General features: G+C 53.5%; 1 protein-coding gene across 1 annotated transcript in view; it reads right to left on the reverse strand.

Annotated features, from left to right (window-relative positions):
• The window catches only part of ABCC3 (ATP binding cassette subfamily C member 3), a 42,523-nt gene extending 23,278 nt beyond the window's left edge, over nucleotides 1-19,245 (reverse strand). Inside the window, exons 1-10 of the mRNA XM_081027663.1 lie at nucleotides 19,114-19,245; nucleotides 8,218-8,394; nucleotides 7,761-7,886; nucleotides 7,402-7,539; nucleotides 6,421-6,546; nucleotides 6,135-6,196; nucleotides 5,261-5,392; nucleotides 3,961-4,152; nucleotides 696-873; nucleotides 429-590 (exon numbers count right to left, since the gene is read on the reverse strand). Coding sequence (XP_080883789.1) covers nucleotides 429-590; nucleotides 696-873; nucleotides 3,961-4,152; nucleotides 5,261-5,392; nucleotides 6,135-6,196; nucleotides 6,421-6,546; nucleotides 7,402-7,539; nucleotides 7,761-7,886; nucleotides 8,218-8,394; nucleotides 19,114-19,143 — 1,323 coding nt within the window. The 5' untranslated portion in view covers nucleotides 19,144-19,245. The remainder of the gene's footprint in view (nucleotides 1-428; nucleotides 591-695; nucleotides 874-3,960; nucleotides 4,153-5,260; nucleotides 5,393-6,134; nucleotides 6,197-6,420; nucleotides 6,547-7,401; nucleotides 7,540-7,760; nucleotides 7,887-8,217; nucleotides 8,395-19,113) is intronic.
• Nucleotides 19,246-23,364: the final 4,119 nt, after the last annotated feature.

Here is a 23,364-nt window from a genome sequence, read left to right on the forward strand (position 1 = left end):
CAATAGATGGGGGTCAGCCATATAGACAAAGAAAAGCAGACGTACTGGTGGAAAACCAACAGGATGAAAAAATGTGCAGAAGCAGCCAGCCATCAGAGAATGACAACAGATAGGGACAAACAGCGGACATGAAAGGGTGTCCAAACAGACAGGAAGGCAAATACAGACAGACAGACAGACAATGACCGCCAGTCACACCCACCCTGCCCCTAGTCCCTCTTTCCTCCCCTGGGATCTTCGAGAAGGATAGTCGCCCAGGCCGGAAAGATTCCAGCGTCTTCACAGTCATGGCCCCCAACCCCAGCCTCTAGGGAAACACTTGTGTCCATTACGTAGCCCCCCTGCTGACCCAGAATAACCCTCTCTTGTCCCTTCTCAGCAAAGTCAAGGTCAGAGGAAGGGGGCAGAGGTCAGAGTGTAAGAGTCACCTGCCAGAGGAAGTAGATGGCCAGTATGATCTGCAGAGGTGTTGACCATAGCAGGTTGAGGAAGGGGGCAAGGTCCATGAAATGCTGGGCATCTACTGACATGAGGTTGACCATTTCTCCCACAGTGGACTCACGTTTCACTGCACTGGTGATAACCAGAGCCTGCAGGTGGGCAGCAAGGGAGGGACGGGGCCTGTGAGCCTCTCCAAAGCTTCCAGGGCCAGCCTCGCAGCCCCTCCCCCCACCCCGGGCCTTGCTCCAGCTAACCTTCCTGTAGATGACACCTATGATTGCCGTACGAAGCCGCAACCCCATGGCAAACATGCAGTGGTAATACTGGTGTAAGATCACAGTCTGCATCAAGGAGCACACGAACATCAGCCCAGCTATCAGGAAGCCCCACCAGCTGGGGGCCGTGGGGTTTGAAATAAATCTGATCAGGAGGCTGCAAAAGCAGGAGAGAGGCGTGAAGGTGGGGAGGGCTACCTGGGCTACTACCCTCTACTACTGCCCTCCTTTCAGCCTCAGCCTCTGCTTTGCCCCAACCTCTGAAACCTCTCAGGTGAGGGCTGCTGGCCCTCCACTCCCCCAACCAGACCAGGGGGACACAGCCTGGTGTTGCCTCAAGACCACGATCCTCCATCCTTGCCCCCTTTCACTTTCAAATCCTTTTCTATCTACTGTGGCCCCCACCACCCAGTCCTATCACTTTTACCACCAGCCTCACCTTCCTAACGTTCTTGCTTCCTGGGACCACATGGCAGGAAGTAATGCCAGATGTTCCTTGATTCGACTGTCTTATGCCCTATCTTGGGCTACTGAGCGCTCAGAGCCCACTGCATGAGCACACAGACTCTTGTCCCTGAAATCCATTCTCTCCAACATCAGCTGGCCCCAGTGCTGCCCGTGACCTTTCCTAGGGCCCTAACCCACCTACTCCCACAGCCTTCTTTACCTCTTCTCTCACCTTTTAGCCAGTCTCCACTCCCTGCCCCTCTCCGCAGCTACCCACTTAAGTCTTCCCACTTAACTATCCACTGAGAACTCCCCACCAACCACAAACTTCCCTCCCAACACTTGCCCTCTTCCCTTTCTCTTGTTTCAGGAGAGGTGTCCCTCTGGCTTTCCAGTCTTGATCCTGTCCCCCTGAACCCTGGATCCCATTCACCTCCTCAGGTATATGCTCCACCATTGCCCCCTTTTCTCCTGACTCTCAATAGCTTCATCTCTGCTGGCAGTGCTGTCCCTTCTCCGGTTGACATGAGCAAGTCTATTCCATGTTAGGAGAAACCTCCCCTCTACCTCCGTACTCGTAGCCCGGCCTCTCCTGCTGTGGGTTGAGAGTGTCTCCCAAAAAGGTATGTTCAAGTCCTAACCCCTGGTACCTATGAATGTGACTTTATTTGGAAGTAGGGTCTTTACAGATATAATCAATATGAAGTCACATTGGAGTAGGGTGGGCCCTAATGCATTGATGGTGTCTTCATAAGAGACAGGAGAGGGAGATTTGCACACACACACACACACACACACACACACACACACACACACACACTAAGGCCATGTAAAGATGGAGGCAGAGATTGGAATGATGCATCTACTCCAAAGTTTAGGAATGCCCAGGGTTACAGGCAAACACCAGAGGCCAGGAGGCATGGAAGAGATTCTCATTCAGAGCCTCCAGAAGGAACCAACCCCATCGACCCCTTCATTTCAGACTTCTGGCCTCCAGAACTTTGAGAGGATAAATTTCCGTTGTTTTAAGCCACAAAGTTTGTGGTGATTTGTTACAGCAGCCACAGGAAACTACGATACCTTTCTTCACAGGAAGCTCCTAGATCTCTGTGGCCCCTGTCTCTAGAGTAGACGCCCGGCTCTCAGGCCCTTCCCCTCTATCTCAGCCTCTATTTTTGGAAGTCACTAACAAACTCCACGTTGCCTTCCTCAGGCTCTATTTTACTGGCCACCTTGTTTCACTGGAGGCCACGTCTTGTCCTGGAAGTGCTCTGCTCCTCCATCTCTGGACCCTCCAAGCCAGGTAGGTTTCTGTTAATCCCTTACCTGTCAGAATTCCCTAGGGCTCTGGCTGGGGCCTCTGCACGGGCTGTCTGGCAAAGCTTAGCCACAGATATGAAACCCTGGGCTTCCACCCCATGCCTCAGAAAATGTAATCGCTAGCTAGCTGGGAGTCTCAGCTTGGAGGGCCCACCAGCACCTCAGGCTCAGTGTGGCCAAGACTCAACTCAGCACCTTGCCCTGAGCCCAGGCTCCTCCTCCCACTGAGGTCATCATCTCAGAGAAAGATCTAGCATCCTCCAGTTACCCAGGCCAGAACCCAGTCACCCTTGACCCCTCCTTCTTCCTGGCACACCCCCATCTCCCGAGTAGCTTCTGAATCCTACCTCATTCCTGGCCTGGACTCTTGTCTGCCCTGGTTGGCCCACTTCCATTTGGCCACCTGTCCTACATCGCCCACACTACTGGCAGGGAATCCTTCCAAAATGCAAACCAGACGCCCCTCCCTGGCTGCACATCTTTCAAGGATTTCCTTAGCTCTCCCCCTTTCCCTTCATTTTTTTCTGCTTCTCCCTCTGGTCACGCTCTCCTCCAGCATTCAGAAATCCCTGGAGTGCCTGAGACATGCTGTCTCAGGCCTTTGTGACGGCCTGGGCTGCGTCTTCCCCTCCTTCCTCACCTGGTTAACTAACTCCTGCTGTCCTTCCAAACTTGATAACCTCCCTGACTGGCAAGTGTACCCTGCTCCTTCCCAAGCTGGCTTCTTTACCCCTCCCAGCATTGTCCACACACTGAGTACACCTCTGCCTGCACGGTACTCTAATGGATTTCTACATTGGTTTCTCCCACAAGACTGTAATACTACATCTTATTTATATCTGTATCCCTAGCATCTGACACCATTTTGGTACGCTGGGGCTCCACAAACATTCATTGAATGGAGGGGCAAAGTGTTGGCGGCTCAGCTGCTAGGCAGCTCTCCTTCCCACCCTCTCATCCAGACCTCCTTCAAGTCCAAGCCATTCCTGTGACAGATGATGGAGCCTATCACGTGGAAAGAGCACAGTAGCTGGAGTTCAGAGCCCTGGACTCAAATCCATCTTTGTCAGCGGTGAGCCTTTGGGCAAGTCATTTCACTTCTCTGAATTTCTGCTTCCTCACTTGTTTCTTTGGTTGTTACTGTTTTTCATTCAGTTTTTCTGCTCCCTCATTTGTAAAATGGGAATAGGGCCACCTCTATTGGATTTAAGAGAGACTATTGGTTAACACATCCACCAGGGAGCGTGGCACACAGGATGTACCTGGTTAATATAAGTTGGATGTGAAGGGGGAAACTGAGGTGCAGAGGCATTGGCACTGCCAAAGGGCACACAGACAGTGGGGAGAGCCCCTTTGGTTCCTGGTCTGGGGCCCTTTTCACTACATGTTGTCCCATCGTCTGAGCGCAGTCCTCAGGGCCAGCCAGCCAGCCCCCCTGCCCAGGGAAGGGCCACAGCAAGGAGGAGCGTGGTGAGACCTGAGCAGCTGTGGGCTGACGAAGGAGAGGAGGTCCTGGATCAACATGAAGCACATGCTGAGAAGGAAGCTGGGGCCAAAGGCGGACAGCAGGGCCTGCAGGAAGGAGGCCTCTCGGGGCCTGGGCCGGTCCCCCAGCAACTCCTCATCCTCACTGGAGACTGTCTTCCCACGTGCCGCCATGGCCTTGTGTCTGGTCCAGGAGGAAGGAGCAGTGAGTAGGAATAGGCACCCGTGAAACCAAATGCTGGAGAGCAGTGGGGAGAGGGGAGATGGCTCTCAGGACTCGGGGGGGGGGAGGTGAGTGATGGACAACATGACCTTCCAGGTGCTCTAGGGCAGATGAGGGGTATAACCCCTCATGAGGTTCTGTATGAGAAATATAACCCAGCAATGCCCAGCTTCTCGCCTGCCCAGGGAGGATGCTGAGAGGGAAGGGACCATGGGCAGGGGAGACAAGTGGCCTCATCACCAGGGAGCTAAGCAAGGAGGGAAGGAGAGAGAAGGGGTGCCCAGGCAGACTGGGGGAACCGTAGGAAGCCATGGAACCCAAGACACTGCTGACAAAGCCCAAGTCCCTTGCTTCTCTGACAGCCAGTCGGCTCCTGACAGAACAAACACCGAACTCTTGGTTGTGGCGGGAAGGGAAGGGGTCAGTCCTCGGGTCAGAAGTGGGCAGGGAAGGAGAATTGGGAGTTCCAGCTCTCTTGACTGGGCAGTTGGCCAGAGACAACAGGGGACTGCCAGTCTCAGCTGGAGGGTCATCTTCTCCAGCCCCCACCTCCAGACAGGAGGAAGCAGGATGAGAGGAGAGGCCGGCTTCCACCTTCTTCCCCCAGCCCTTCCTCTCCTGAGGGAAGTTTCTAGAGTCTACCCTTCATGTCAGGCAGGGTGGCACAGTGGTAAGAGCAGCGGAGCCAGACAGGTGGGTGTGGATTCCGACTCCGCCACCACCAACTAAGGGACCTTGGGTGTGTCATTAAACCACTGTGCCTCAGTGTCCCAATCTGTAACATGGGGATAATAGAACTTACACCATAGGGCTGTTGGAGATTGAGTTCATCTACGTGCTCAGTGCTGTGCCTAAGGCAGAGTAAGTATTCCGAAAGTGGCAGCCATTCTCTGGCTTCAGTCGAGTGGGGGAGAGCTGGTCTCAGATCCTACCTCAGGGCCACCTGCACCTGCTCTTCTATTGACCGACACCAAGCCATGTGTCATCCCAGGTTAACCAGCCTCCCTTCCGGAGACCTGGGTGCATGAAGGCGCTGGGTGGCGGGGCGTGGGGACGGGGAGGGCCTCACCGTGCCGTCTGCTTCTGATGCTTCTTCCAGGACTCCAGCAACCTCTGTACCACCACCTCAGAATGGTCCTCCTTGTTCAGAGACCAGAGGTCCTGTTCCTGCAGGGGACGCCGGTAGCCGAGGATGGCCATCCTGAGGCAGGCAGATGGCCCCACATGGGATCAGAGTTTAGCAGCCTATAGCCAGGACCAGGGTCTCCAGAAAGGAGGCTCTCCCTAGGGTGCTGTGGCCAAGGGAGGGGTCTCCTTTACTGCCACAGTGAATAGGCTGTGGGGTGGGAGGTCACAGCCTCCCACCCCAAGTTCCTACCTCACGCCCCTTCTTTGCCTCCTCCCCAGATGCCCCATTGACTCCTGGGGCCTGGTGATGAAATCCATGCTGGCTGGCACCCGGGATGAGGGCAAAGCCAGGTGGATGGAGCCCCAGCCTTAGGTGCCTCTTCAGTGCAGCATGGTTAACGAGCTGTCACCCAGGTCACAGACACAATTATCCTGCTCAAGCTGCTTTGAGGGGTGGCCAAGGAGATGACAAGCTGCAAGCTTACCCCAGACAGAAAAGCTTGGAACTAATTACAGTTTCCCTCCAGTCCCTGAGCCTGTCCCCATCGCCTGCCAGGTGCAGGGCTGGCCTATGGCCTGGGATCAGAGCGGGGCCAGGCCTGGCCTTTGCACTCAGCCCTCAGCCCAGACAGCTTTCCCCAGCCTCACCAGCCCCGCTGCCTGCTGGGGGGAGGGTTTGGGATGGGGTGGGGGGGCAGCCCAGCCCAGTTCCTCAGGCTCCTGAACCTCCAGCCTGTTCCCCTTCCTCCGTCTTTCTCTCTATCTCCCACCCTCTTCCCTCTGGCCCAGGATGAATGGAGGAAGAGCAAACTCACTTTGTGAACCACGAGAAAAACAGACGGGAGAAGAAGCCAGCGTTGGCCTCAGGGCACGGGTTCTAGAAGGTGAGAGGGGGATGGGGGAAATCAGGAGTGCCTACCACCCTCTCAAGGCAGATTAGAGGAAGGAGGCCCCCACATCTTCCAGCTCCAAACCCCAGGTTACAGATTGTGGAGAGGACCTGGAGATGGAAGGGATGAACTGGAAGGGATGTGGGAGGCCGGTAAGGGCTAGGAGTGGGCGTGGAACCCCAACTACCACCGGCTTCCATGGAAAACTCACAGGATCGACGTTTTTGGGGGAGAAAAATGGTGGCTTCTCCATGAAGCAGGACAGGATGAAGGCAGAGAGCACCAGGGCAAAGTAGATGTAGAAGGTGGTGAAGCGGAAGGGGTCCAAGATCTTGCCCTGGGAGGACAACGGGCAAGAACATCAGAATGTCAGGCTCCTCCAGGGTAGGAGGTGGCCCCCAAGGGCACCTGGGTCCCTTACCCAGAGGATTCGGAGAGAGGGGAAGGGTCACCTAGGGGCTGCCGTTCAATAAGGGCTTGCCCTGCCCTAGGCACGTGTTGAGCTCCTTACCTGCATCACACGTCCAACCCTGCCGACAAGGAAATCTATGACACCTGGCTGGCAATTAAGGAAATGAGGCTCCAAAAGGCTAAGGAATTTGCCCAAGATCACACAGAGAGTAAGTGGGCGATTCCAAGCCTTATGAATATACTTGACGGCCTCCCCTCAGATGGAGAAATGGGGAGATGCTGGATTGATCCTCAGCGTTCCTACCCCCATGCCATCACCACCACCAAAGATCAAGAGGAAGGCCAGGAATTGAGAAAGGTGGGAAGAAAAAGATCGTGGGACTTCCAGGTAAAGCCAGAACTACCCATGCTTGTTTGCACACATGTGTTCATTACACGGACATTAGCGGACACGCCTGTCAGACACTGCAGTTGGTGGTGGAGGCGGCTACAACACAGCCCCCTGCACTCCCACAAATATCCAATAATGACTCCATTCCCCTGAGTTACAGCGGTCCTCAGCACCCCCTACCCCCCACACCCCCACCACCCTACATCCCACTAGTCTGTTTCCAGACAGAGATACAGCAAGTAGAGAACAACACAAAAAGGACTGAGCCACAGAGGAGGTCCTGGGAGCCACAGAGGGGTAGAGGGGAGGAGCCTGAGACCCAGCAGTGACCTTGAGCCCTGAGGTCACCTCCTAGCAGCGCGGACCAGGCAGGTGCCCCTTTCCCCTTACCTTTTCCACGGCTGAAAGGATCTTGGAGCGGAAGGGGATGATGGCGCAGAGCACACACAGGAACCAGAAGACGATGAGGACCCCTGAGGACTGCACCCCCTTCAGCCGCTCATACTGGATCAGCAGGGTGGCCAGCAGCTGTGCAGGGAGGGCGGGGAGGCTGGGCCAGAGCACACACACATCTGGACCTACCTCTGTTCCTCTCTATCCCGTGTGGCCAGATGTTTCTGGGGGCAACCCCCTCCTCTTTCCACTGCTAAAGTGTCCAGCCTTCTCCTCAGAGTCCATGGTTCCCCCACTGCAATCCCCAAACCCACGGAAGACCTTCTCCCACTCAGCTTCCCGGGCCCCACACTGACCATGGTGACCCCCACCACCAAAGGGGTGACAAAGAAGACAGGAGCAGGGGCCCAGCCGTGGACCAGGCCGTGGAAGGAGTAGAAGAGATCAGCCCAGGAGACGCACCACAGCAGGATACCCAAGACCTACAAAAGGGACACATGCTGGAGCCTCCATCCTGAGGTAGGGACAGTCCCTCTTTGCTCCTGAAGCCACCAGACCTGCCGGGTCTTGGCCCTGAGGGCCTGAGGGCTGGGCGCTGGCCAGAAACTTCTCGATGGTGGGAGAGGCTGGATGGAAAATCTGCTTGCACCTCCCCAAACAGAGACTCCCTGAGTTGGCCACAAACCCACCTGGCAAGCTGCCATGGTGCCCAGCACCGGGCAGTGAGGTCAGGGAACCCTGTCCAGCTGCTGCGTTTGGGGAACCTCCCCCCAGGTCCCAGCTCCCCCCGAAGTTGAGCCCTGAGCCCCTGACCGTCTTGAGCCTGGAGAGGCGGGAGAGGACGATGTAACCCCGGTGGCAATGCCGCAGGTAGAACAGGTAGCAGGGCAGGGCGGTCCACAGATACATGCAGGGCACCCAGGCCAGCAGGGAGCTCTGGAAGCAGGGCGTGAGGTCCGGGTTGTCTGTGTGCACCGACAGATTGGAGTCCTGGGGACAGAGGGGACAATTCAGTGCTGTGGCTGCCTCCTGCAGAATTGGGCTTTCCCACAAGGGAGGAGGCTGGACCACAGAGACGCTCCATGCACAACGGGGGTCAGAAGGTGTGCGAAGACGAGAGAGGGTAAGTGTGCAAACAGGCATCTGTGAGTTGTGAACTCTCCTAGGAGGCTGTGGTTGCCCCCACTTCCTCATATTTTCTCTCTCTCTCGAACTGCGGTAGAATTTAAGTACAATAAACTGCACCCATTTAAAGCACACAATCCAATGGGTTTGACAGCGGTGCACACCTGCGAAACCACTCTTACAGGAGAGATAGAGAATATTTCCATCATTCTACGAGTTTCCTTTACTCCTTTACAGTTCATCCCACCCAGGCAACCATTGATCTGCTCTCTGTCATTCTAGTTTTCTACTCATTTTTAAAATTAAGTTTATTTTATCAAAGTAACATAGGATTGAAGAGCCCACTTCCTGTCTAAGCCTCTCCCAGGAAGGGACAGGGAGCTTCCTTGAGCCTGTGTGGCCTCTCCTTTAAAATGAGGGAGGCCAATCCCCACCCCACCTACCTCACTGGGTGGGTGTGAGTGCAAAGGAGCAAGGGGATGTGGAGAGAGCGTTGTAAATTACCAAGCTTAGGGTGACCAACCATCCCGGTTTGTGTAGAACTGTCTGGGTTCTAGCACCAAAAGCCTGGTGCTAGAATCACTGGGGAATCACTGAGTCCAGACAAGACCCCCTCTCGTTGTTGACTATAACTCTTTTTGGAAAGAGAGGCAGTTATACATTCAAACATATTTTACTGAGATTCTTTCCTCCAACACCGTCAATCAACTCATCTTTTTCCCCCTTCTTGCTTAGACAGCTCTACCTTTTTAAAACTGTGTGACACTAAGTCTTTCTTCAGGCGTAACACTAGGAGGATAACATCTCCCAGCTGGTCCCTCTCACCTGGCCCCTTGGCCATCCTACCAGCTCAGGCTCTCACCTCTTCCTAGGTAATTCTTATGGGATTTTCGTCTCTGCCTGTCTGTGCTTTAGGGGTCTATATTCCTGTCCACACTCTCCTAGTCTTCCCCTTACTCCCTGGTCTTTTCTTCTAAGTCTCTTCACCAGTTTCCCCCTCTTGGCATTGGAGTTCTCCAGGGCTCAGTGCTTTCCTCTTCTCCATCTCCTTTTCCATCTGCTCTCACCCCCTTGGCAATCTCATCTAGTCTCATTTGCATGCTACTGACTCCCAAGTTTATCTCTCCAGCCCACCACTTTCCAAATCCCCAGTTCAATGTCCAGCTACCTACTGGACATCTCCACTTTCCACCCCTACAAGAGCCTGTAAGTGACACCTGTGCAGTGTCCCTTTCCACCAGCCTCTGACCTGTCTCACTGCCTCTCCTGCATCACTCTAGCCAATGACCCCCTTGCTGTTTCTGAACACACCAGGCCCATTCCTGACGCAGGGCCTTTGCATTTCCTGTTCTTTTTGCCTGGAACACTCCTCCCTCAAGCACACTTAAATCTTCCTTTTTCAATGAGACCTACCCTGACCACCTTCAGCATTCCCAATCTACCCTCCTTACCCTTCCCTGCTTTTTCTTTTTCTCTGTAGTATCTATCACCTTCTAACACGCTATATAATTCAGTAGTTTACTATATTTTTTCTCATCTCTTCCAGTTGGCATGTGAGTTCCTGGAAGGAAAGAATCTTTATTTCACTTAGTGATGTATCCTATAATAGAGTGCCCAGCACATAGTAGGTGCTCAGCAAAAATTTGCTTAAATAAGTTAAATTCAATATGTATTGAATAAATGAATGAATGAACGAAAGGATAATCTTACACCCTTCCTCTAAACCTTCAGTGTCTCCCTACTGCCTAGAAGACAAAGTCCAAGCATGTCGCTATGGCTTTCAAGACCTCCAGCTGGACTTGAATTATCTATCTATGGGAATGATTAAACTATCTATGTTTATGCTTGAGTTCTCCCATCTTAAGAAAATATTTCATGGAGTGATCTGCAAAGCCCACCTTCCTTTACTCACCTTACTTTTACTCTTTAATCCCATGCGGGTCAGCTGTCTGCCCTCCAGTGCCCTGGCCCACTGCTGCGAGACGACCCTCCCTGAAATGCAGCTTTGTGCCCCTTGCCTCAGGCCCAGTAGAGGCTCCTGCTGCTTATGGAATCAAATCCAAGCACTCTACAGCCTTCTCTTTCCACCTCTCTTCCCACTGCTCCCTCCTCCTGCTCACTTCACTCGACATTGGCTCTGAGACTCCTATTCCTACACCTTTGCTCAACCTGGTCCGTCTTTCTTCCATTTACCAAAACCCTAACAACTACAGGGAAGGCGTGGTGGGCCCAGCTTAGCATCTACCTCTTCCATCTTGAGTACTCTTCGTCCTCTGAAGTCAGCATCTACTGAGAGAGCCACCTTCTGGGAGCATCGGTCTTCCACCTGACAATGCTTTGGCGAGGGTCTGCTATGAGTCAGGCAGTAGCTTGGGCATACCCAGGATAAACCTGTCCCTGCCTTTGGACACCATGCAGTCCAGGGACACACGGCTTTGGGACATTTCACTCAAGCCCCGGTGAGCAGAGGTTTACATCGTGTACTCTAGAGCCCTGTATTCGGTAATTGCTCAAGGAATATGAGCAAAGGACCCACCAACTCCTGCTGAGCCCCTGGCATGCTGGCGTGGGACTGGGCACTGGGTCACAGCAGAGCTGGGCACCTCATTCGGCTTGGTCAGGCACCACAAGAGGAGGGCTGCCGACACAGCTAATCCAGCCCTGGCCCATGTTTCGTTTTGTTTTTATCCCTTTTGAAAACATTTCTTATTCAAGTATAATATACATACAGGAAAGCACACACATCTTAAGTACACAGCCCAAGTTATTTTCACATACTGAACACACCTGTGTAACCAGCACCCAAATCAAGAAACAAAACATTACTGGCACCCAGAAGCCCCCTGTGTCCCCTCCCAGCCACTATTCACCCCAGAGAAATGTGATCCTTACTGTTAATCACGTGGATTACTTTTTCCCATTTGGGAATCTTCCTATAAAAGAAATTGTACAGTATGTATCTTTTATGTCTGGTTTTTGTCACTCAACACTACGCTCGTGGGTGTCACGCTTGGGGTTGAGAGTGAGTAGGAACACGCCATCCTCATGTCTGCAAAGTGGTCTATTGTATGAAAGGACCCATGTGTATATCCATAACACGGTCAATGGCAGCCCCACCCTGCTTTCAACTCAGACATCCCATTAATCTCATCTACTTAGTTGCCATCCAGATAGCCTGCCCAAGGCCACCTCTAAGCCTGCAGTGCACTTCCCACCGCTGGGCCCAGCCCAAGCCTCACCTCCTACAGGAAGCCTTTCTGGGGCACCCCAGCCTCTGACCGGGCTTTTCCTTCCTTTGTCCTACATGGCCTTGGCAGCCAGGTAAGTGACTATTACCCGAGAGTGATAAAGGCCCCTTCTATTTCACTGGCACTTAATGGCAGCACGTGTGTGGTCATTAACTGATTGGCTGATTCAGAACAACTTCCAGACGTAGAGAGGACGAACAATATTAGGCTCGGCCTGCAAAAGAGAAAGCAGGCTCCACCTGATCTGGCAACACGTTCACAGACATCAAGGAGTAGGGGTCTGGGACAGGCACCCAGGCCTTGTGATGCCAACCTGGGGTTTCGCCCCACCCCGTACCACCTATATCTGTACCTGTGAAACCTTCCTAAAGCGACATGAGACTGTGAGGAGAGACACCAGGCCCTACTCCTATTTCTCTCCTCTCCTGCCCCACACCCTGCAACTCCCAACACAGGGCCAGGTATGCAGGAGCAGCCCACAAATGGTCTATGAGTTGATTGACAGGGAGCCCGAGTACAAGGGCATGAAAGGCAATCCATGCACGGGTGTACATGTTGTTGGCACGGCTCTTTGAGGCCGGCAGGGAGAGGCCACAAGAATAAACAAACCCCGATACAGAAGACCCCACGTGAGCGGCCACTTTTGAGCCATGGAACTGAACCGTGGGCGAACTCCTTCATCTCCCTGCATTTCAGTCTCCATGTGTGAGTCATAATGAGAGTAACGACAGCGTCCTGGCCAGCTCCCCACAGGGGAGAGAATGAACAAAGCACCTTGACTCAAATAGGGCGACGCTTGGGAAAGTAGGTGATGGAGCAACAGGCTGTTGGGACCTTGTTTCGGTTGCACAGGTAACTTGGACTGTGGCCACAACCAAGAGATCTTAGGTGTGTAAGGACTCAGGCAGCTGCTTTGACCCACGAGGAGGTCCAGCCGGGCTCCTTTCTTTCAGATAAGCATGTCCCAAACGGGCAGAACCCTCTCCAGAAGACAGCGGGTACCTATCTATGCCTGTGTCCCTAGACTGTTGACCCCAGAGCCCTAGCTAGGACATCGACGGGACATGTCCTACACAACATGTCCAGAACTGAACTCCCGCCCATGCCCTCCTCTTCAGCCTTCACACCTTGATGGATGGTAACTCCTTCCTTGTCCCAGGCCAGGCTCCTTGGAATTGCCCTTGATTCTTCTCTTTCTCTCACAGCCCATATCCAACCTTTCCGCAAATCCTGACCTCTCTACCTTCAAATGATCAGGCTGAACTAGATGAGAGTACTATATTCAACTATTCTTATCCATAAAAAATGCAACTTCATCTGGCTCTCCCTGATGCCTCCAGAATCCAACCGATTCCCTGAGCCCCACTCTCTCACCTGGATCACTGCCATAGCCCCCTCTCTAGTCTGCCTGCTTCCACCCCTGCCCCTTGCCCTGGCACAGCAGCTAAAGGCAGACCTTTATGAAATCTAAGCCAGACCATGCTACTATGTTCAAAGCCACCAAGGGCTCTCCACTGTGCTCAGAGTAAAAGCCAAAGTTCCCACATGGCCCTCAAGACCCTCATTATCTGCCTCCCCCATCTCTCTGACCTCATCTCCCCACCCCCCTCTCTCTGCAGCTGTCACCCACACAATTCCCACAGCAACAACACTTTCCTTAATAATGCCATTAAACAGCTGGATGGAGCTGATAAAGTGTGGCACCTAGAATAGACTACACACCAGGGTCTCCTTCAGGGGCACGGAGGCTGAAAACCCTATAGACCCAAGCAGGGGACAGGTAGGAGTGAGGACCCTGGTACCCTCTGCCCACCTAGGCCATGGCTCTGTCAGGGACTTCCCAGCCAGCCCTCCACCCCCACCCCCACATGGCTGCCCAGGCTTGCTGACAGCCTCTGTCCTGAGAAGAGTAATTACTTCCCTAATCCTCTGGGGTGGGGGAGGGGGAAGAAAGTATCAACTGACAAGTTCATTTATCTCAGCAGAAATGGAAGCGCAGAAAGAGCGAGGTTGGGCTCCGATCTCCATTCACACTCACTGACCTACCATGTCTGAAACAGCAGCCTTTGGAAAGGCCTGGGGTGGGGGGCAAAGCCTGGCTGTGCGGGGCCGGTCTACAGCCCACAGGCCTGGCTGGACTGGCCAAACCACAAACTCTGCCAGTTATTTGAACACCACTGTATTCCAGGATTAAATGTTCACATCAGCTGAGACCCACCCACGGCTGGAAAGTGACTGGCCCCAGTTCACATGGGCTGATATCAGGACTTGAATACAGGAAGTTTAGCTCCTGCATCCCCACTCCAAACCATGGGCTTCTGTGGTACTTTCTCTGTGCTCTATAGGGCTCCAGCATGACATCCCACCTTGGGGATAGAACACATGTATCCAGATCACCTGAAACATTTAAAAATCTCCTTTCAGCTTTGCAGCCCCCTCTCAAATCACCTCCTTGCTGTGGTTCTTCTCACAGAGCTGAGGGGAAGGGGCTGCCATCTCACAGTAACAGACTAGCTGGGGTTCTGGTTGCTGCTGGATTAGAAACCTGAATATCCAGTTAGAAGGAGAAATCCAATCTGAGGTCTGGCTTCCCCCCCATTAGCCCCCCCTCCCCCAGTATGGGAAACAGCTCTAGGTGGGGGAAGGGGAGGCCCAGCCACCCAGCACTTCCAAGTGTCAGCCCTCTCAGGGGTCCTGCTCCACCTGTTGCCCCTGAAACAGTCCCACCAGGGAGGGGTAGACACAGCCCAAGCACTCTGACCCTGCCTTGTGAGTGGGTCAGCCAGTACTCCCCGAGGGGACCTCCCTCCCTGGGGACAGGCCTGGTGCTCCGAGACCATTTCCCAGTCTGGGGTCCAGTAGGCAGTCTTGGCAAAGTTCACTCCCAAATGCTACTTCCCTGACTCACTTCCTTTCCTAAGTCCAGGGGTCAAGGCAGAGCAGCAGGGTGGGAAGAAGCCAGCCTGGGGCCACAGGGACTAGGGGCCAGGAGCTCAGAAGTTAAAGCCACCCAGAACCAGCTTCCATGCCCTCAGCTGGGATGGAGAGGGGGGTTCTAGAAACCCTGGCATGGCAGGGAAGACTGGGTTTCTGAGGTGGGGAGCTTTGGTGCCCACCTGCCTACCTCTGGGGCCCTGCTTCTACCAGTTCCCCACAGCTTCATATGTCATTATCTTTTAGAGTCAAAGTTCAGTGAAATCAGAGTTTTGTTCAAGTGACCACCTACTCAGTCTAGGCAGCAATCCAAGAGGAAGCCTGGAAAGACCATGATACCCAGGAGCCCAAAATTTTGGAGGGCCCTAATCATGGCCTGAGGCTGAGTCCCAGAATCAGCACTGGGCTACTAGACCTCAAGGGGGCCCCAGAGACACCTAAATCCAGCTGGAGCTCAGAGACAGGTGAGTGATTTGCCCAAAGTCACACAGCTAGTGAGTGACAGCATAGGACTAATTAGAACAGAGCAGGAGACACAGGAAGCTGAGCCCCGGAGGGACTAGAGTTCCACTCCCTCCCTAGGGTGGGTAACCAGTGAAAAACCCATAGGCCTTTACCAAAGCTGCTACTAAGTAAACTCCATGTCTAAAGTGGGGAGAGAGCCAGGGAAAGAGAGATCTGGAAATCTCAGAGGAGGAACCAGCCAATCTCCTATTGGCCACATCTTCCCTCTTTCCAATTGGTCACAGAATTTCAGGGTGGTACTCCAACACCTTCCTTGGCTTCAATCCTCTCTCCAGCATCCCCACCAAGTGATCACTAACCATGTACTTGTTCACCCCCAGGGATGGGGAGCTCATTACTTCTCGAGCAATCAGCACCATCTTTGGACAGCTCTCATGGTCAGGACCTTCAGGTTACTGAGCCCTCATCAGCCTCCCAAGAGCTTCTTGGAGCCATCAGATCAAGACTCATTCTGCATATAGGTCAAGATCTCCTGAGGGTAAAAAGTCCCAGGCCCTTCTCCATGCACTCTCTTCACCACCTGGGTGCTGTTCAGAACAGAGAGCAATCTTCCAGGCGGGGGACAAAGAGGCACAGCAAAGGGACCACCTTTGTTCTAGAGGCATCTGTGGCTTCATGAGCCCTAGGCAGTTTGGTCACGGTTCATTCTTTTGGAATTTATATCTATGGAAACTAGCAAGGCTCAGTCAGAAATGTTGGTTATCTGCCCAAAAGTAGGTAGAGGTGAGAGAGAGATTTAAACAAACAGATAAACCATTCACTTAGTGCATGGTGTGTGTGCAAATGTCCAGGGCCCATGGGTCCCCTTGAGTTTGCTACCCTCACATTCGTCTGGGGCTGAGGCTGATGGATTTAGCCACAAAATCCCCAGCAAACAGCTGGAAAGGAAGCCCATGGCCTAATGGCTCTGCCAGCCGCTTTCTTGTAGGTCTTGCCAAATCTAACACCCTCTTCTGACCTCATTTTTCTTCTCTTCATTCCTCTTCCCAGGAATATCACATCTTGTCACCTATAGAGAGTTTTTCAGTTCTCAGAATCATTTCACATTCCCTATCTCATTTGATCGCCACAAGAATCTTGTGAGGTGATTAGGAGATGGGTTATTTTCCTATTTCTCAGGTGGAGAAACTGAGGCTGTGAGGATAAGCTACTGAAAATGCTTCATAAACAAGTGGCTCAGAGGAACCTGAATCATGTCCATTCCTACCCCCACCTCTTCACTCCCCACCTTTCCACTTCCAGCTCAGGTACTTTCTGGCTGCCCTGAACTACCTCCCACAAGGTAGGTCACCCCTAGACCCCTATGATAAAAGATTCAGGGCAGGTATACCTGAATAATTTACTACACAATGCAAATGAGGTGCAAACTAGCACAACATAAAATAAGTAGCCGAGAGCTCCAGGTCTTTTGGGTAACTGAGCTAGAGCTGAGGCTACAGCTCTAGCCTCCTGGCCTCAGATCCTCCCTGTCTCAGCTCTGCAAACCCTCGGAGGATGGGCTGGGAACCTTCCTGCTTTCTCCCCACCACACTGGGTGCAGCCTACAACAGCATTCAGGAGCCAAGAAGATAATATGGAAAACCGGGGTAAAGGAAGAGGAGTAGTCAGTTTCCTTGTCCTTTGAGTATCCAAGCTGACATCCCACATGGCATTCATCCCTTGGGCCTAAGATAGATGCACTGACTCCCATGGACCCTGAGGTCCTCATAGAAGGTATATATACCTCATAAGCCACAGGACATTCAGGAACAAGGGGGACCAGAAGCTTAATAGAGCACAGTCAGGCAATGGCAAAGTTGGAACCACATCGCAGGGGTCCTGCTTCCCAGTCCAGCACTTGGCAAATGATTGCTGTGTGACTTTGACAAGTCCATTCCCTCCCTGGCCCTCAGTTTCCCCAACTCTACAATGATGGGCTAGGCCAGCTGCTCCAAGTCCCCAAGCTCTGACACTCTTGGATTCCCCAATATCATGGGAGGGTAGAGCCAAAGGATTACTCTAAACTTGGAATAAGAAGGGAGGCCTGAGTATCCCAGCTCCAAGTTCCTTAAAGCCTGTCCCTGCACAGTCCTAAGCTCTCAGGGTTAACTGTCCACCCAGGAACAGGGGGCCCTTGAACTTGAGGTTTGGACACATTTGCGCCCTTGATTTGTAAGTCGTCTGCCTGTCCACCCAAGACGGCACGACCATGCCACAGCCACACCAGCCAGGCTCAAGTGGGCAGTGAAAAGAAATACAGTTGACCCTTGAACAATGCTGGTTTGAACTGCACGGCTCTACTTATACACCGAATTTTTTAAATGGACACACTCAGCTCCACTGACCCATTGAGTTCAATTGTCTGGCACAGTTCAAACCCACACTATTTGAGGGTCCACTGACAGTTGGGATTCCACGTATGAAAAAGGCCAACTTAAATTATGCACAGACTTTCGACTGCACGGGTGGTTGGCACCACTAACCCCTGCGTTGTTCAAGCGTCAACTGTGCTACCTCCAGACTCTGGTGACAAGTGATCTTGTCACCAGGCTGGATGACAGATGGGATTCATATGGGGCTAGACAAGAAGGGTAGATGCAAAGAAGTTGCACCATCTCTGATTACCCTTTAGTGACCCAGTGAAAAAGATTCCTCAAAGGTACTTTTTTACAGGTTTGCCGTTGCCCCAAGTTTCAAAAATCCATGTAACCCCCACAGCCTATCCCAAACAGCCCACGAGTGGGGTTCCTGACGGTATACACATGCTTATAACACACACCCACACAAACACACACCCATAGGTAACACACACAGGACACATATGTACAAATACTCGAAATGGGAAAAAGGTTTAGAGACTGGGATGCAGAGGCCCCGCATTTTTCTTTTTCTTTCAATCTTAGTTACAGGGGACGCAGCCCACCATCCCATGCAGGAATTGAACCGGCAACCTTGTTACTGAGAGTTTTTGCTCTAACCAAATGAGCCATCTGGCTGGCCCCAGAGGCCCTAGATTTGGAGCTAGCTCACAGACAAGCCCTTTGAATCTGAGCCCAATGATAAAATGGAGACACCCTACTACTTGCCTCCCAGAGCTACAATGAAGATCAAGGTCGCTGCTGTGAGTGAGTTTTGAAAACTGTAAGAAAGCGCTTCAGACATGTACACTTAATGTACCTGAGCTGTGCTGGGTGGCTGGAGTCAGCAGCCTGATGTCTTAGAAAGGGGTTTGGAAGTCAGTCAAAAGACCTGCTTTTCTACTCCAGTTTTCCTGTCTTCTAACTAGGTGACTTGGGCAAGTCCCTTCCCTTCTCTGGGCCTCCTTTTCCCCATCTGTAGAAGGAGAGAGGTGAACCAGGAAATCCTGGGATTCTGTACCTGTAAGGACCTGCCTCTCCCTCCAGAGGCCAGGCCATTGAGGACCACCTGCTGTTCCGTGGCTCTTGCCCCCAGAAAAGAAGGTGGCAGGAACCCTTTCCAAGAAGGGCAGAGCCCTGTAGAGCCAACCTCCCAAAGTACCTGGTTGAATAGCAGCTCTGGATGCCCTGGGCCACGGGGCGCTGTGGGGGTGCGGAACTGAGCCCTAGCCCAGGGTCATCAGGACCGTAGTAAATGGGGAAATGCCCCTTCTGCACCCTGCGGTCAGGGACAGGGGCGAGGAGGCAAGTAGGGGCACCTTGGATTCCAGGACTCCACCCACTGCGCCCGCGGGAACCTACTGCCTCTCCTCCCCAGCTTCTCCAGGAGGCGGGGGAGGGCAGGGCAGGTCCGGGACGCCGTGAGGGACCTGGCTCTGGGTGGCGCGGTCAGACGCCCTCCCGGCGTTGAATCGCCCCCTCCCCCGGGCCGTCTCCGGGGCTCGCCGGTGCGCGCCCTCTGTTCCAGGACCCCTCCTTACCCAAAACTTGGAGCCGCACAGGGTGTCCATGGGGGCGAGGCGCGGCAGCCAGGAAGGCGAGTGTGGTCCCAACCCAGCCCGGGACGCGCAACGGGCTCTTGGAACCTCCTCCGCCCGGCGCTCCGCCCCGCCCGGCCCGCCGAGCCCTACCCCAAGGCCCTTTGGGTTGAATTCTCGTGTCCCGGCGATTACGACAGAGCTTCCCAGGAGCTGCGGCACTGGGAGGGACTTTGGGACAGGAGGAGGGAGCCATTAACACAGCGACAGCCCCTTCGGGTGGCCACTGAGACGCGCAGGAGGGATGCTTTTCCTGGTACTGAGGCTGATAGGACCCGAGCAGGGTCTGTTTCCCAGGGTCTCATACCCGCTCCCACTGCGCGCAACTCTGCGGGGGTCGATGCGCCAAGGGGACGAGGAGCGGTACCTATTCCCTCAGGGAATAGATCCTCGAAAAGTTCTTCTCTGGAGCTCAGTCTCCTTATCGGAGAAATGGGAAAAGTGTGTGTACGCAGACAATCCGGAAGTCCACCCCTCCTCAGAAGTTGCCAGAGAACCGGCAGACACCCACACATAATGTGCATGTGTGTACACATACCGGAGGAGGGGGGGCGGGGCGGGTGGCCCAGCATCATCCAGATGGTGGCTTCCTATGATTACCTTAAATTGCTGCCTTCCTGAGGTTCTGTGGCTCCCTGAGCTTGTGGGTGTTGCTTCAGCGCCAATCTGTGCCTCTACTTCCACTTCTGTAAAACAGGGATAATCACAGTACCTCCCTCCGTAGAGTTACTTTGAGGATTAAATGGAAAAGGTATGTAAAGCATCAAGCATACTGCGGGCACACTTCGTAGGCACCCAACCTGTGCTCATTTCCTCCACTTCAGCCTGGTCAGGATGGGGGATGGGCAGTTGAGGCCCCAGGAAGAGCCTCACCTTAGCACCCTCCTCCTAAAGCTGAGTTTCTACATTCCCTATGTGTAAAATGGGTTTGGGGTCAGTGACCTCCTTCTCCTGCTTGCCCCAGCTTGGCCACTCTGGGTTCCATCCCTCCCTCCATCTCTCACTCCCCCAGTCACACTCTCTTCCCTAACAAAATTCCAAAAAGCCACTTCACTATCCCTTCTAGGGGCTGAGAAGAAATGTCAACCACCCACCCCCACAGCTGCTCCTCCTGGTCTCTCTCTCCCCTGCCCTCACCTCTCCAACCTTGTCTCTGTCTGCAGGGTCTGCCCAAGTTCACCTTGGTCATCCCTTCCCTGGCACTTGTTCTCAGCAGCAGGCGTGGGCAAACACCAGCAAGATAAATAGCAGCCAGCCACCACCTGTTCCTCTGGGCAGGCAGGAAATCTCCCGAAGGAAGTATCTTCAGCCATGGGTTATCAAAACAGAGATAGGAGTCCGAATGGGGTGCGGCATGGGAGCAGGGTGGACAAGGCACCCCCTTCCCAGGCAGTGGGATAGGTGCTTCTCCCCTCCACTGGGCAAGTCTTCTCAGCCTTTTGTCTGCCCTACTCCCCTCCACTCACAGGGTCACCCCCTTCACCCCCATGGCTGAGCCAAAGACTTTATAGAGGTTTCATACTCTTGTCACAGTATGCCTTGGGTTATATTTAGTTGTGAAGTCTGCCTTCCCGGCCAGTCTGAGAGGTCCCCAAGGGCAGGGATCCACTGAGTCACCTTCAATCCCCAACCATGCCTTGGGCAGTGCCTTTTGTATACTGTGTGACCTTAACAAGCCCCTTGATGTCTCTAGGACTCAGTTTCTTAAGCAACTTGGACAAGATGCCATCTAATATCTCTCCCAGCCCTGGTTTCTCCAGCCCGAGCAGCTGGGAACTGTCCTCCAACCCTTCCCCTAGCCCTGGTTTTGGTTTCACCAGCACCTCCTGCCCCGGTGTTTTCGCCTTGGTCTACGCATCTCCAGCCTCTCTCTCCTCTCCTATTCCTTCTCTAAGGCACCAAAGAACCTGGTGCCTAAGGCTGACTGAGGGCTTAGGGAGACGGGGACTTCCTTCAGGGACATTCGGGAAGTGAGCTCCCCAAGCAGTTCTCCATCCTGAAATGGGGAGCCCAGGACCAGCCAAGGCTCCCAGTCAAGACACTAGTCTTGGAGCTGGCAGGGTATCCAATGGTTAGAACTCTAGCTTGGGGCCAGGCCCTTGGGTTCTGTTTTCAGCATTGAGGCTGCAGCACCATGTCCTTTGGCCCCAACCTTCTCATGTTGCCATTGTAGAGCCCTTCTCAAGCTGGTGGCCGTGGGTGGGAGTGCTGGGCAAGCCTCGCCTCTCCCATCTCTCTTGAGGCACTGAGAGTTTGCCCTTCCTGGCCCCGCATGGAATGTGGCCCCTTCCACACAGCCCTTGAATAATAACCACAATGTTCCAAGGGTATTATGGTTTGGGTTGTTCTCAACAGAGCAAGGACACTGAGGCCTTGAGATGTCTTGTCATGGCAGAGGCAGGATGAACTCCACATCTCCTGAATGCCAGCTGTTTCCAAGCAGCCTCCCCGGCAGGATGCATTTCCTATATCCTCAGCTGTTGCACTTATGCCCTCCTCCCACCTTGAAGGTTACTTGGGCTACTCTCCCCCCCATGCCTCACCTTCCTTTCTGCACCTGGCAAACTATTCATCCTTGAAGATTTCACTGAAATCTTCCCTAAGCCTTCTACCCCCAAGCCTTCCTTAAACCTCCCCCACTGAAATTCTGGGCTAGGGACCATTCCTCTGCATAGCCTTCCCTCCTTGTGTTGTATGCACTGATTGTCTCGCTCACCTCTCCCAGAAGAGGGCAGACAGATTAAGGATAGGGACCAAGTCTCGTTTTTTGGCTGTATCCTCAGCACCCAGGACAGTGCCTGGCAAAGTTGATCCTCAGGAAATATTTGTTGACTAACTAAACAAATATCTCATGTCCTAACAAGAGGTCATAGGTAACAAGGCTACTGTGCTATTAGGCACAGTTCCAGCAGTGGGCACTGTCTACTCTGCTTTTTAGTTTTCACAACCAAGATGTTTCCAACTCAAGACTCCTGAGATGAGCAGTAAAAAGCTGTGGGTTGGGCTGCAGCAGAGAGAGGGACTGAACTTCCCCCAGCTTGAGTGGCCCCCCAGCCCCAGCCTCCCTCCCCAACTGCCTGCATCTCCAGGAAGGTTGGACAGAGCATGAGCTGTCCCTCCCTGCCAGTGAGCATCCCAGGGGAACCCAGCATCGGGGATTTCCTGGCAGGGAGATGGAAAGATAAGATAATTGCAAGGTACAGTTCCCAGTAGGAATGACAGCAGAGAGCAGAAAGCAGAGCAAGGCGGGGACAGGGAGATCCAGGGACAGGAAACGCTGCAAATTGGGAGAGTCAGGTGGGAAATGACATGACAGGGGGAAGAGTGTGAAATAGCAAAGACAGGATGTTAGCTCTCCCCTCTGCTCACTGCCCGATTTCTTTGAGCCCCTTTTGGCTCTTTGAAGGCCTGGAGCACCTCCAATCCAGCCTCCAGCTCCCAAACTCTGGGCTCAACCTTTCTCTCCTGTTTCCTCCAGACCCAGCCTGGTGAGGGCCACACTGGCCCTACTCTTGGCCTCAGCAAAGCTGCCCTCTGTCTCCACCCTGCACTTGATCGGATTTGGCATGAATGTGAGCACTGGCTGCTGTGCTCGATTCAAGAATCTTCAAGACAAGAAGAATTAATTAGCTCCATGGGCTACAGTCAGCAGTTCCCACACCTGGACCAGGGCTAAGACACACAGACTTCCCAAGTTCCTTGGCAGAATTCCTGCCTGGCCATTCGCTGGAGCTGCCACCTCTTCGACCTGCCCTTCTGTGCCCTCAAAGCAGGGCTCCAGCTCACAACTAACCTCTTTTCTGACAGTTAATTCCCCCCTGGCAACCTCTGTCCTGAATTTGTCCTGGTTCACTGGCCTCAGGCAAGGATCCCTGGGCACCATGGCTCAACGCTCCGAAGGCCAGTCTTCCCTACACACAGGCAAGTCCTTCATTGGACCCTGCGAGCCCATTTTCTCCTTTTTTTGGGGGGGCGGTGTGATGCAGGGCACCTACCCATAGAAGGTGGCCATCAGCATTGGTTCTCTCACTGGATTGGTCTCTCTGCAGAGGGGGCACTGGGGTGGCGCCCGGTGAAGGTGCCTTATGCTGCCACCTGGTGTCTGATGTTATCACTGCACTGCTGTAGCCAGCCCTACAGGTTGGGCTGATCAATTGGCCCAGGAGAGTGGACAGGAGGCCGTCGGGTATGGGG

This window comes from Rhinolophus hipposideros, assembly GCF_964194185.1.
Source record: "Rhinolophus hipposideros genome assembly, chromosome: 20".
Classification (NCBI taxonomy): Eukaryota; Metazoa; Chordata; class Mammalia; order Chiroptera; family Rhinolophidae; genus Rhinolophus; species Rhinolophus hipposideros.